This window comes from Mustela lutreola, chromosome X, assembly GCF_030435805.1.
Source record: "Mustela lutreola isolate mMusLut2 chromosome X, mMusLut2.pri, whole genome shotgun sequence".
NCBI lineage: Eukaryota > Metazoa > Chordata > Mammalia > Carnivora > Mustelidae > Mustela > Mustela lutreola.
The window spans coordinates 85622049-85637442 of record NC_081308.1 but is presented as its reverse complement, the minus strand read 5'-3'; the positions used below and the strand labels follow the sequence as shown (position 1 = coordinate 85637442).

At 38.4% G+C, this 15394-nt stretch overlaps 1 protein-coding gene across 6 annotated transcripts in view; it reads left to right on the top strand.

Moving 5' to 3' along the window:
• The window catches only part of SYTL4 (synaptotagmin like 4), a 64887-nt gene that overhangs the window by 22791 nt on the left and 26702 nt on the right, over positions 1-15394 (top strand). For 3 of the 6 annotated variants that reach the window (XR_009350115.1, XM_059158655.1, XM_059158652.1), the window contains exons 2-5: positions 13888-14061; positions 14290-14505; positions 14642-14751; positions 14992-15094. Coding sequence is in view for 5 of the 6 variants with exons in the window: in XM_059158655.1 (XP_059014638.1) it covers positions 13952-14061; positions 14290-14505; positions 14642-14751; positions 14992-15094 (539 nt within the window). In the remaining variant the exon portion in view is untranslated. Of the gene's footprint in view, positions 1-9921; positions 10024-13887; positions 14062-14249; positions 14506-14641; positions 14752-14991; positions 15095-15394 lie in introns of those variants that run through there. The other 3 variants (XM_059158653.1, XM_059158657.1, XM_059158654.1) reach the window with 3 other exon arrangements.

Below are 15394 nucleotides of genomic sequence, written 5' to 3'. Positions count from 1 at the left end.
TGTATGTGTGTAGATAGGTAATGGAATATTGCTCAGCCATGCATAAAAAAGAATGAGATCCTGCCATTTGCAGTGATATGGGTAGACCTAGAGGGTATAATGCTAAGGGCAATAAGTTAGTCAGAAAAAGACAAATACCATACAATCTCACTCATGTGTAAAATTTAAGAAACAAAACAAATGAATAAAGAAGAAAGAAAAAAAAACCACCCAGACTCTTTTAAAAATTTCTTTTCAGCTTAACAGTATTCATTGTTTTTGCACCACACCCAGTGCTCCATGCAATACGTTCCCTCCCTAATACCCACCACCTTGTTCCCCCAACCTCCCGCCCCCTGCCCCTTCAAGACCCTCAGGTTGTTTTTCAGAGTCCATAGTCTCTCATGGTTCATCTCCCCTTCCAATTTCCCTCAACTCCCTTCTCTCCATCTCCCCATGTCCTCCATGTTATTTGTTATGCTCCACAAATAAGTGAAACCATATGATAATTGATTCTCTCTGCTTGACTTATTTCACTCAGCATAATATCTTCCAGTCTTGTCCATGTTGCTACAAAAGTTGGGTGTTCATCCTTTCTGATGGAGGCATAATACACCATAGTGTATATGGACCACATCTTCCTTATCCATCCGTCTGTTGAAGGGCATCTTGGTTCTTTCCACAGTTTGGCGACTGTGGCCATTGCTGCTATAAACATTGGGGTACAGATGGCCCTTGTTTTCACTACATCTGTATCTTTGGGGTAAATACACAGTAGTGCAATTGTTGGGTCTTAGGGTAGCTCTATTTTTAATTTCTTGAGGAATCTCCACACTGTTCTCTAAAGTGACTGCACCAACTTGCATTCCCACCAATAGTGTAAGAGGGCTCCCCTTTCTCCACATCCTCTCCAACACATGTTGTTTCCTGTCTTGCTAATTTTGGCCATTCTAACTGGTGTAAGGTAGTATCTCAATGTGGTTTTAATTTGAATCTCCCTGATGGCTAGTGATGATGAACATTTTTTCATGTGTCTGATAGCCATTTGTATGTCTTCATGGGAGAAGTGTCTGTTCATATCTTCTGCCCATTTTTTAAAATATGATTATCTGTTTTGTGTGTGTTATGTTTGAGGAGTTCTTTATAGATCCTGGATATCAACCTTCTGTCTGTACTGTCATTTGCAAATATCTTCTCCCATTCCGTGGGTTGCCTCTTTGTTTTCTTGACTGTTTCCTTTGCTGTGCAGAAGCTTTTGATCTTGATGAAGTCCCAAAAGTTCATCTTCGCTTTTGTTTCCTGAGACATATCTTGAAAGAAGTTGCTGTGGCTGATATTGAAGAGGTTACTGCCTTTGTTCTCCTCTAGAATTCTGATGGATTCCTGCCTCACGTTGAGGTCTTTTACCCATTTTGAGTTTATCTTTGTGTATGGTGTAAGAGAATGGTCGAGTTTCATTCTTCTACATATAGCTGTCCAGTTTTCCCAGCACCATTTATTGAAGAAACTGTTCTTTTTTCCACTGTATATTTTTTCCTGTTTTGTCGAAGATTATTTGCCCATAGAGTTGAGGGTCCATATCTGGGCTCTCTACTCTGTTCCACTGGTCTATGTGTCTGTTTTTATGCCAGTACCATGCTGTCTTGGTTATCACAGCTTTGTAGTAAAGCTTGAAATCAGGTAGCGTGATGCCCCCAGTTTTATTTTTGTTTTTCAGCATTTCCTTAGCGATTCAGGGTCTCTTCTGATTCCATACAAATTTTAGGATTATTTGCTCCAGCTCTTTGAAAAATACTGGTGGAATTTTGATCAGAATGGCATTAAAAGTATAGATTGCTCTAGGCAGTATAGACATTTTAACAATGTTTATTCTTCCGATCCAAGAGCATGGAATGGTCTTCCATCTTTTCATGTCTGCTTCAATTTCTTTCATGAGTGTTCTGTAGCTCCTCGAGTACAGATCCTTTACCTCTTTGGTTAGGTTTATTCCCAGGTATCTTATGGTCCTTGGTGCTATAGTAAATGGAATCGATTCTCTAATTTGCCTTTCTGAATTTTCATTGTTAGTGTATAAGAAAGCCACTGATTTCTGTACATTGACTTTGTATCCTGCCACGTTACTGAATTGCTGTATGAGTTCTAGTAGTTTGGGGGTGGAGTCTTTTGGGTTTTCCATATAAAGAATCATGTCATCTGTGAAGAGAGAGAGTTTGACTTCTTCATTGCCAATTTGGATACCTTTTATTTCCCTTTGTTGTCTGATTGCTGTTGCTAGGACTTCTAATACTATGTTGAACAAGAGTTACACCCAGACTCTTACATACAAAGAACAAATCTGTGGTTCCCAGAGAGGAAGTGGTGGAGGGGGTTGGGGGAGTGGGGGGGTGGGGTGGGGAGAGTGAAATAGACAGGTATTAAGGGTAGACTTATCTTGGTGAGCAATGAGTAATATACAGAGTTGTTGAATCATATTGTACACCTGAAACTAATATACCACAGTATGTTAATTATACTTCAATAAAAAAGAAGATTCACATAAAAATAATAAAACACCTCTTAGAAGGAAAAAAACCCCCTCTGACATAAAACAACATTTTACTGTTTGAATACATTTAGAGTCTCCTATTATTATTTATAGGTATTCTGAGGTGGTAAAATTCTGATTACAAGATATGGTTATATTTAATTTTAAAACTTTAAAAAAGAACTTTATTGACATATAATTTAATATAATTTACATATGATAAACTACATTTTAAAAAGTATGGAATTTGGTAAATTTTGACATATGATATACCCATTAAACCATCAGCAAATTCGAGATAGTAAACATTCATTACCTTCAAGTTTCCTTATGCCATTTTGTAATCTTTCCTTCTTGTCCTTCTCTGTACTTTAACACCCCTCTCCAGCAACTACTAATCTGTTTTCTGCCACTATAAATTAATTTTCATTTTCTAGAGTTTTATATAAATCATGTATTTTGTGTTCTTTTTGTCTGAATTTTTTCAGTCAGCATAATTGTTTTGAGATTGATCCATATTGCATATTGCAGTAGCTTATTTCTTTCTATTGTTGAGTAGTATTCCATTGTGTGGATAAACAACTTTGAAAAAATCCATTCACCTCTTAGTCGGTTGTTTCTAGTTTTAGGCTATTATGAGTAAAGCTTTTATTAGCATGCACATGCAAGTCTTTGGATGGAAATATGTACTAGGTTTTCTTGGGTAAATATCTAAAAGTAGAAAGCCTGGGTCGTATGGGAGATATATGTTTAACTTTTTGAGAAATTACTAAAATCTTTTCCAGTGTAGCTGTACCATTTTATATTCCCACTACAGTGTATGAGAGCTCTAATTGTTTTAAATTCTGGTCAACATTTGATGCATTTTTAAATTTTAGCCATTCTAATAACTGTGTAGTGATATCTCATTGTAATTTTAGTTTGCATTTTCCTTAACTATTAATGATGTTGAGCATATTTTCATGAGTGTATTTGCTACTCATATATTTTATTTGGTGATGTATTTGTTCAAATTTTGTCCATTTAAAAAATTTGGGTTGTGTGGGTTTTTAAAATTATAGTTTTGAGAGTTCTTTATATGTTCTGGGATATAAGTCCTTATCAGATACAATATTTGCAAATATTTTCTTTGAGTAAATGGCTTGTCCTTTTATTTTTTTCATCAGCATCTTTCAAAGAGCAGAAGTTTTTAATTTTAATGAAGTCTAAGTTATCAGGTTCTGGATGATGTTTTTTAGTGTCATATCTAAGAAATCTTCACATTTTTGAAACTTTTCTTGTGGATATCCTGTTTTTCCAGCATCATTTGCTGAAATGACTATCATTTTTCCACTGAACTCTCTTGTACTTTCGTCAAAAATCAAGTGACTGTAAACATAAAGTTTTATTTCCTGAGTCTTTTGTTCTATTGCTCTGTTTGTCTATCTGTATGCCACTACCACTCTCAATTATTGTAGAATTATAAGTCTTAAAATCAGTTTGTGTAATTTTTCTGACTTTGTTCTACATATATTTTGTACCTCACAATATATTGTAATATACATTTTTTACTTTTAACAATCAATTATTTTATTATTGAAGTATAGTTGACACATGTTACATTAGTTTCAGGTGTACAACATAGTGATTTGACAAGTTTATATGTTTTGCCATGCTCATAATCATAGCTACCATCTGTCACCATAAGATACTATTATAATACCATCATCTATATTCCCTGTACTGTACCTTTTATTCTTGTGACTTATTCATTCCATAACTGGAAGCCTCTATCTCCCATTACTCTTCACCTATTTTGCTCATACCCCTACATCTCTCCCCTCCAGAAACCATCAGTCTATTCTATGCATTGATGGGTCTGTTTTTGCTTTTTTTTTTTTTTTGCTTTTTTTGCTCATTTGTTTTGTTTATAGATTCCATATGTAAATGAAATCATACATTGTTTGTCTTTCTCTGTCTGACTTATTTCACTTGGCAAAATATCTTCTGCGTCCATCCATGTTGTTGAAAATGGCAAGATCTCATTTTTTAAAAATATTTTATCCATTCAGGGGCGCCTGGGTGGCTCAGTGGGTTAAGCCGCTGCCTTCGGCTCAGGTCATGATCTCAGGGTCCTGGGATCGAGTCCCGCATCGGGCTCTCTGCTCAGCGGGGAGCCTGCTTCCCTCTCTCTCTCTCTGCCTGCCTCTCCGACTACTTGTGATTTCTCTCTGTCAAATAAATAAATAAAATCTTAAAAAAAAAAGATTTTATCCATTCATTTGACAGAGAGAGAGATCACAAGTACACAGAGAGGCAGGCAGAGGGGGGGGGGAGCAGGCTCCCCGCTGAGAAGAGAGCCTGATGTGGGGCTCGATCCCAGGACCCGGGGATCATGACCTGAGCCAAGGCAGAGGCTTAACCCACTGAGCCACCCAGGCACCCCGGCAAGATCTCATTTTTATGGCTGAGTAATATTCCACTCTGTCTGTGTGTATGTGTGTATATACACATCATATCTTCTTTGCCCATTCATTGTATAAGAAAAAAATATTTTTACCCACATTGTTTGCCATTGCATGTGCCCTTCATTTCCCTTTGTAGACCTATAGTTCTTTTTTTTTTAAGGGGGGGGTGAGGGAGAGGGAGATTGAGAATCTCAAGCAGCCTTCACACCCAGTGCATGAGCCTGACACCAAGCCCAATCTCACCACCCTGAGATCACAATCTGAGCCGAACTCAAGAGTCAGATGCTTAACTGACTGAGCCACCCAGAAGCCCCTAGACCCATATTTTTATCTAGATTATTTTTTTTCTGGGGGCACCTGGGTGGCTCAGTGGGTTAAGGCCTCTGCCTTCAGCTCAGGTCATGATCCCAGAGTCCTGGGATCGAGCCCCGCATCGGGTTCTCTGCTTAGTGCAAGCCTGCTTCCCCCTCTCTCTCTTCCTGCCTCTGCCTGCTTGTGATCTCTGTCTGTCAAATAAATAAATTAAACAAATCTTTAAAAAAATAGATTATTTTTCTTCTTCCCAAAAGACTTTAACAATTTTTATAGCACAGGTTTACTGGCAATTAATTCTTTCAACTCTTGCATGTTTGAAAAAGGCTTATTTCACCTCTGTTTTTTGGATGCATTTCACTGGCTTTGGAATTCTAGGTTAACAGGTTTTTATCCTTTTAGTATTTTAGAGATGTTCCACTGTCTTCTCATTTCATGGTATCCAATAATAAATTTTCTTTCATCATTGTCTTTGTTTCTCTGTGTGTAACATGTACCCCCTGCCTCCAGCCTTGAAGATATTCTCGTTATCTCTTGTTTTTAAAAAGTTTGACTGTGGTGTGCCATATGGTATAGTTTTCTTTATATTTCTTTTGCATGAAGCTTATTGGGTTTCTTCTATCTGATTTTCTAGTGTTCATGAAATTTAGGAACATTTTGGCCACTGTTTCCTCAAAAAAATTTTCAGTGTCCTCATTTCCTTTGGTGACTCCAATTACATGTACATTGACCAGCTTAAAGTCGTTCTACAGTTCATTAATGCTCTGTTTTTTAAAGCCTTTTTTCTTACTATATCATTTGGATAGTTTCTATTGCAATGTCCTCACATTCAGTAATCTTTTCTATTACAATTTATAATCTGCTGTTAATCCCATATTGTATACTTTCCATCTCAGACATTGTCATTTTTACCTCTAGGTTTGAATTGGGTATTTTTCTTTAATATCATCCATGTCTTTAACTTTTAAAAAATAGAATACAGTTAAAATGACTCTTTAAATGATTTTTTTTGCTAATTCTGACCTTTCTGTCCGTTCTTAAGTCCGTTTTTGATTTGTCTCCTCATCATGAACTGTATTTTCCTGCTTTTTTGCATGCCTGTCAATGTTTTTAACTGAAGTATAGTTGACACGTAATGTTATATTAATTTTAGGCTTGCACTGTGATGATTTGGTAACTCTGTATGTTATGCTGTGTTGAGCTCACCTCAAATGTACCTGTACCTCCCACTCCCCTTCACCTATTTACCCATTCTCCCACCCTCCTCCTCTCTGCCAACCACCAGTTTGTTCTCAGTACTTATGATTTTGTTTCTGTTTTTGTTTGGTTGTTCATTTGTTTCATGTTTTTAGATTCCACGTTAGAATGAAATCATATAGTATTTGCCTTTCCCTGTCTGACTTATTTCATTTAGCATAATACCCTCTAGGTTCATCCATGTTGTTACAAATCATTACTGTTAATTTGAATTTTACTTTGCTGGGTGCTGCATATCTTTTATATTACTACAAATACACTTGAGCTCTGTTCTGGGATTCACTTGAGTTACTTGGAAACAGATTGATCCTTTCAGGCTGTTTTGTTTAGTTATGTTAGGCAGGACTGGACCAGTACATAGTCTAGGGCTAATTCATCCTCATTATGGAAGCAAGACCCTTCTGAGTACTTTTCCCCATGCCCTGTGAATCATGAGGTTTTCCAATTTGGCTGATGGAACAGTCACTGCTCCTGGCCCAGTTGGTTCTGTCCTTGACCTTGGGTAATTTCATCACAGGCATGCCATGCACTGATCAGTGCTATGCTGAATACTCAAGGGAGACCCTTGGCAGCTCCTCCAAAGATCTGTGTGCAGCTCTCACAGGTATTCTCTCCTATGTAGTTTAACCACCTGCGTTTTCCCAGACTGTCAGCTCTGTCACCTCAGCTCAAATTCGGCAGGTTCTGCCTACATTTCTGTTCCCTGCACCATAGTCTGAAAAGTGTCTCAAGACAGTGAGTCTGGAAAATCCGAGGTCTCACCCTGTTTGTTTATTATCTCTCAGGGATCACAGTTCTTCATTGCCTGATGTTCAGTGTCTTGCAAACACTGCTGCTTCATGTATTTTATCCATTTGGGTCAATGGCTTCTTTCAGGCAAGATGGAAATCCATTTTTTGTTACCCCATCTTAGCTAGAATTAGAAGTCCACTGACATTCTAAAATCCCAAATTTTCATTACCAATGTTAATTTGTAGCCCAGTTTCAATTCTCACCTTTCAAAAATGTAGACACCATCACATCTCTTATATTAGCCATATCAGTTTTGCTTATCTACGTTCAACAGTATACAGAATCTGACATGTAACAGTATAAATCTTCTCACAGGCAGTCTGGCTCCAGAGTCTGTGCCCTTAACCACGACACCATACAGCTTCAGGAAAGCAAAACTACATTTCTCTGAGCTTTATTGCTGCTCTTCAGTTTCCATGAGTTAAATTTAAACATATAAATATAAATAGAATTCAGGGTGAAAACACTCAGTAAACATTTATTGAATTTATACTGTGTATCAGACACTGTGCTAAATAAGTTCCTGGGGGTATGAAGTTCAGATGCAGTGCTTTCCCCCAAGGAGTTTACGTATGGTAGAAGTTTCTAGTTTGAATATGCACCATATGTTGGGGAGAGGGAGAGGGACCAAGGTGCCCAACAAATTAAACACAGAGAAACCTGTTTATTTGCTGCCTGGTGCAGGGACATTATTTGGTATTTTTCTGATTCATATCAGTTTCCATTTGGGGAACACCAACAATGATTTTTAATGTAAATACTATTCTTCTAAGGCTTTCTATATTTTTCATAATTTTTAAAAAATACTTTGGGTCCTTGTCCAAGGTCATATAGCTAATAAATAGCAAAGCTAAGGTTTGAACCCAAGTTTGTCTTACACCACTCTATTCATCATTCCATGCTACCTATGAGTTTGACCGAGGCTTTGTTTTTATAACTGGTCTTCAGAATTTAAAATAACTTGGGAAAGCTCTCCCTGCCCCTTCATGAAAACTAGGTGCTAGTGTTAATGTTCACTTATTAATTATTATTATCTTCTAATCATAGATTTAGGGTATAATTTAAATATATTCACTTGGATATATAATTGAGAGAGGTATGTTAACCTTCCATTTTGATAGATTTTTCAGCTTTGCCTGGTTTTTATATTTCCATTACAATATTATTCTGAATTTAGCAGTAAATGTGTGTAATTTTCTAAATAAACAAACCATCTTTTCTAAAATAACTTCCTGTGGGTATGAGGTCCCACAAGCATGCAATATTAAGATATTTAATCTGAGAGGCCCCTGGGTAGCCAGTCATTTAAAAGTCTGCCTTCAGCTCATGTCATGATCCTGGGGTCCTGGGATCTGGCACCCTGCCAGGTTCCCTGCTCAGCAGGGAGTCTGCTTCTCCCTGTGCCATTCCCTCTGCTTGTGTTCTCTCTCTCTCTGTGTCAAATAAATAAATAAAATCTCAAAAAATATACTTGATCTGAGTCCTGACACCCCACAACTAACATGGAACAAATTGTCCATCAGAGCGTGGGTTTGGACACTCATGTTATCTGAGCAGTGGTCTTCTCCGTAGATAATCCTTGTTCTTTTGACTAAACATCTGTGACTGAATTTCAGTGAAAAGCCTTAACAAGTATTTCTGAGCTTTGGTTTCTCCACTAAATCCTGGGATTCATCAGTTGGGAAAATATATAAAGGTCACAGGTTTCCTAACTTCAAATCTGTCTGGTTTTATTTGTGCCTCCATTATTTTTCCGAGTTAAGTTTTTCAAGACATGTTATATCATTTACCATTACCATCATTTACCATTAAGCCCTTTGAATACAAAAACATTATTTTTATTCCATATTTTCTCTTTTGAATTTCTAGAATATATTCTGTGGTATGGGGTTGGTAGTGGTGGTAAAACAGGCAGCAGGTTTCTTTTAGATATTAATGATAGATTTAGTACAGTTATAATTTTCATTTGACCTGTGAGTTATTCAGAAATGTCTTTAAATTTCCAAAATGCTTTGGGATTAAAAGTGATCTCTTGTTATTAGCCTCATATTTAATTTCCATGAGGTCAGAAACCATGATCTGCATGAGAATATATATGTATATATTCTCATATATATATAAATATATGTGAGGTACATATATATCTCACTTATATTTCTGAAATTTACTGAGACTTGTATTACAACCTAGTACATGATAATTTGGGGGATAGATGTTCCATATGTGCTTGAAAGGAATGTGATTTTGCAATTCTATATAGATTTCTACATATGTCCACTAAATCAACCTTATTTTGTTGTTCAGCTTGTCTATATATTTACTAATTTTTTATCTGCTGATACTGTCAATAACTGAAAGAGGCATATTAATCTTTCATTTTTTGATGTCTGATTTTTCAGTTTCTCTCTAGTATACTTGATCTTCCTTTATATATTTAGAAGTGTTTACTTAGTGCATACAGGTTTATTTACTCTATGTACTGATATTCTTTGTGTGTTATAATGCTTTTATTGTCCTGAAGTTTTATTTTTAGATGTTAGTATAGCTACATCAACTTTCTTTGGGTTGGCATTTACCTGGTATATCTTTTTCTATCTTTTGTGTTTTCAGTCTTTCCTCATCTTTTATGTTTTAGATGTGTCCCTTGTAAAATGGCACATAGCTGGATTCTAAAAAATTTTATCCGGTCTGTTAACCTCTGCATTTTAATGGGTGAGTCTTACTCATATATTTTTTTGTTTGTTTATTGATATATTAGAGTTTATTTTTACCATCTTCTTTTTGTTATTTCTCTCATTTTTTCCCTATGCTTTCCTTTTTCTCCTTGCCTCCGAAGTTTTTTTCTTATCCTGTTTTCTTCCCTAAAAGTTTAAAACTAAAAGTTTTAGTTTCTTAGCTAAACAGGGTTAGTGTTTGAAATAGCAACCCATGGTCAAAGGTGGGGTGAGGGTGGGGTGAGGGTGGGATATAGCTTTTCTGAAAGGAGTCAGATTGGCAAGTTATAGGAGAGAGGAGGCAGGGAGCTAAGGAAGTTATGGGTGGTAGATTTTAAAATCTTTTTTTTTTTCTTTACAAGTGTGAAACAAGGATGTCTGATAGGACCTGGAGGAAGGGGAAGTGGGAATGTGGGATGAGATGAATGAAAGCTTAAAAATAGAACCTGAAGAAACTAGGTAAAGGAACTGAACTCAGGGCAAGTAAAAAGACATATGGGTGATAGTGAAGGTCCACCTGAGGTTGGAGACCAAACATTGTGTAGGACTTGGGTATAGGAACATACAAGGCAAGACTATAGCATTGGTACAGGTTTGAGATTTAATGGGCAGTTATAGCAGAGGGATGAAGATACATGGATATGGGACATACTTGTGAGAATTGTTAAAATGTTGAGTCATTTGGAATCCAGGATGGGTTGGGAAGGAAAATAGATCAGTAGGAGGCAAGTAGACCAAGATAAAATGAAAGGTGGCCTCAAGAGACTGTGGTCTTCCTGAGGTTGAAGAACAGGTTTAGTGGGAGTGAGCTGTGGTAAGAAAATGGGGATTCTTGAATTTAAAATTTTAGGAGGCAGTTCTGGTGGATCAGGTCCATGAGTGAGAAACAAAAGGGAAGATATACAGTATTAGCAGTTGTCTTTATTTTCACAACAATGTTCTTACCTCCCTGGCTCCTGATACAACTTTTTCTCATTACTGTGCCAATGGGCCTGTGTCATCACAGAACTCTGCTGCCACTCCATGAATCTGGTTTTGTGCTCATTTCCAGTGTGCCTGTGCTATCCTTGGTCTTTAGCTGCCAGGCAGGTGGTGACACCTGTTTTATCCATGAGAGGCTGATATTTTGGCCAGTGCTTCCCTCCCAACCACGAATAGGAGAATCCATTTGCACAATGCTTTTGATTGCCCTGTTCAATATTTTATTTATTTATTTTTAAAGATTTTATTTACTTGTTTGACATAATGAGAGAACACAAGCAGGGGGATCTACAGAGGGAGAGGGAGAAGCAGACTTTCCACTGAGCAGGGAGCCCAATGCGGGGCTGTATCCCAGGACCCGGGGATCATGACCTGAGCCGAAGGCAGATGCTTAACTGACTGAGCCACCCAAGCACCCCACTGCTCAATATTTTATAATTGCTTCAGCTATGATCCTGCCTGGACAGAGCCAGTAGAGCACTAGCTCTAGAATCAGATTGCCTGAATTTGAATCTCAGCAACTTCATTTACTTTTTTATTGGGCAGGTTAACCTAACCTTTCCTGACTCCTCGTCTATAAAATGGGGATAACAGGATAACAGTAGTACCTCATTCTATTCTTAGGGTTGTTATGAAGATTAAACTAGTTAATATATATAAAGTATTGTGTTGCCCGGCATTATTGTCACTTCTCAATAGATGGAACCAGTGGGGTGATGACAGCGATGATGATCAACAATAGTGGCAACATGTAGATCACTATGTAGTAAATATTCCATTAGGCACTGGGCCAGATACATAGAAGAATACTGAAAAAGTCCTTGTTCTCATAGGCTATATATATTCTCTTTGGGTATAAAAACTAAGAATTCTTCCTCAAGATTATCTCTGAAAGGGTCTATTTAAAAAGCTTATTATCTTTTTTTAAGATTTTATTTATTTGAGAGAGAGGGAGCATGCACAAGCAGGGAGAGGGGTGGGGGGAGATGGAGAAGCAGACTCCATGGTGAGCAGGGAGCCTGACAGGGGGCCCAATCCCAGGACCCCACGATCATGACCAGAGCTGAAGGCAGACGCTTAACTGACTGAGCCACCTAGGCATCCCAGAAGCTTAGTATCTAACAGTTCAATAAAGACCAAGAAATAACCAAGAAACTGTTGAGGTTTCAGAAACCTTATAACTATACTTTTTATTGTCCTATAGGTAGTCAGTTAAAAAAAAAAAAAAAGAGTAAAAAGGAGCTTATGGTCTAGTTTCAAGGGAGAGCAGAAAAAGCAAATAGGATCCTCATTTCCTTTCTCACTGTGTCTACCCTGAGCTCTTTGACATCCGTGACTACCAAATTTGTCCTTTCAGGTACAGGTCCTCTTCTTTTTTTTTTTTTTTTTTTTAAGATTTTATTTATTCACTTGACAGAGAGATCACAAGTAGGCAGAGAGGCAGGCAGAGAGAGAGAGAGAGAGAGGAGGAAGCAGGCTCCCCGCTGAGCAGAGAGCCCGACGCGGGACTCCATCCCAGGACCCTGAGATCACGACCCGAGCCGAAGGCAGTGGCCCAACCCACTGAGCCACCCAGACGCCCCTACAGGTCCTCTTCTGAGGACCAGCCCTGTGCCTCCAACTACTTTCTGGGTCTAATTACAGTGATATCCTGTATGTAGTGCAAACTCAGTATGACTAAAATGAAACTTCTTGCTTTACTTCCACACCTGGTTCTTTTCTTATAACTCTTACCACTGTTAGGATTGTCACTAATCCATCCCTTGATAAACCCAAACATGCAATGTAGGCATCTTTGACTTTGCCTTCTTAGATCCTCTTAGTTACTCCATTCTGTCAGTTCTGCTTCTCAAACTTTACTACTCTGTTCTTTGTCTTGCTGCCCTGGTTTCCACTTGCTCCGTAGCAGATTCAGCAAGTACATGTATTCCAAAAATGGGTTTCAAGATGTTTAGTCCAAACATCTTTCCTATCATTCCTCCCCCACCACCAAATTTAAAAAAAAAAAAGAAAGAAAGAAAAAGAAAATACTGTTTTCTAAGGAAAAATCCACCTATTCTGTAAAATCTTCCATGTGTACAGCTCTTTCTCTTCTCTGTCTATGCAGGGTAGAATTAATTACTTCCTTCTTTAGGTTCCCATGGCATTAAATTTATTATTCCTTTGACAGCACTTTGTGCATTATACTGTATTATATGTATCTGTCTCCCCTACTAGTTTGTGAACTTCTTAAGGACAAGAGCTGTGTCTTACTCTTCTCTGTAACCCTGGCACTTTGCTCAGTGCCTGTCGGAGTAGGTGCTTAACAAATGTGTGTGTAATGGGTGAAGATATTCTTTAGGTAGTGGTAGCAATAAGAACTTTGGGAGATAGAGTAGGTGATGGAAGTTTAGGAGTGCAGTGTAAAGCTGAGTCTGAAGAACATGGAAGCTGGTCTGGCAAGGAGAAATGGGCTTCAGCTGGCAGATGTCCCCATGTGGTTTTCTTCTCTACTACAGAGACCAGCTGTCTGATTATTTGGATTAGACTTGGGACTTGAGAACATGTGAAGTATTGAAAATTGGATGATTGGGAATTCACTTGGTGTCAGGAAAGTTTGACTTAGCTGTTCTGTGCTTATTCCAGACTAAGATGCTTATGCTGAAAAGACTCAGCTCTTTTCCAGAGTCATGAATATGTTTTTCATCTTGAAAAATCAAAGCCTCCTCATTTTCAGGGAAGAATTCAGGTGGGAGTAGGAATGGTAAATAGGTCAGATACTTCTACATTGTCTTTTTAAGCCTGACTTCAGGGGACAAGTAGCCTACTAAGAGGCTCTAGGGCTGTGGATCTACTCTGGAGTAAATACCTGTGTGAAAATAGTTCTCTTATTTCCCGGTAGCTGTGGTGGCTCTCCTGGTCTGGTTGCTTTGAAGAAGGAAGAGTAGAAGAAAAAACAGAATAACATGTCAGAGATACTTGACCTCTCTTTTCTGTCTGAGGTGGAGAGGGATTTGATCCTCAGTGTACTACAACGAGATGAGGAGCTCCGGAAAGCAGATGAGAAAAGGATCAGGTAAGAATTCAGAAAAAGCCAGTTTTATCTGGACCTTTCCTAATACCGCCCATGTGACTTTCAGAGGAGCTTGTGTACAGTTTACAATTCCTCACTGGGTCAGGTTGGGCTCTGAAGTTGTTGCTTCCACAGAACCAATAGTCTTACTGTCTCTACCCCTCAACAACTTTCCATTCCAACCTATGCAGATTGTGAATGCACTTGTGCTTCTCTCTGGGATCTTGGCAGGCGACTGAAGAATGAGCTACTGGAGATAAAAAGGAAAGGGGCCAAGAGGGGCAGTCAACACTATAGTGATCGGACCTGTGCCCGGTGCCAGGAGAGCCTGGGCCGTTTGACTCCCAAGACCAACACTTGTCGGGGTTGTAATCACCTGGTGTGTCGGGACTGCCGCATCCAGGAAAGTAATGGTACCTGGAGGTGCAAGGTGTGCACCAAGGAAATGTGAGTATCACCTATGGAGAGAGAAAAAAGGAAGCCCCAGCTGTGGGGGAGAATTTCCCTCCTTGGCCTTTGTTAGTTGAATGACAGGAGCCATTAAAAAATAAATCATCTGTCACTTTCTTTTATTCTTTCCCAGAGAGCTGAAGAAGGCAACTGGAGACTGGTTTTATGACCAGAAAGTGAATCGCTTTGCTTACCACACAGGCAGTGAGATAATTAGGATGTCCCTACGCCGCAAGCCTACAGGTAGTGGCCCTGTTTGGAAACGTTTTTGCTGTTGTTGTTGTTGTTGTTTTGAGGTGCTTGACTTCAGTGATAGACCACCCGATGTTGAATCCTATTATAGTCTTACTGGTAGTATCTACACTTCATGGGCTCTGTGGGGGAATATAAAGATTATATTGTTATCCCCTCTGCAAGTGTAATATGTTTCCCTTTCCCCCTTGTCACCACCGCCACTCTGCCATGCTTTTGTTTGTCTTGAAGTGAATAAAAGAGAGACACTGGGACAGTCCCTTCTTCCTCAGTCACAGATGGATGATATCTGGCCAGGAAGAAGGATCATTCAGGAGCAACAGAAGGAACCCAGGTAAGAACTAGTAATCATTTACAGAAATGCTACACATCCTTTTAACTTATTTTAATATTATTTTAAACTTGTTTCTATTTATAAAATAATAGCTGTTTATTGACAGGAAAATTTGGAAAGCACAGAAAAGAATAAAGAAAGAGGGGAGAAAAATCCTAATCCTACCACCCACATGTAAACATTAACATTTTGGCATATTTACTCCGTTCTTTTTTTTTTTTTAAAGAAACATTTATTTATTTGAGAAAGAGAGAGAGAGAGAGAGAGGGTGTGCATGAGCAGGGAGGAGAGGCAAAGGGA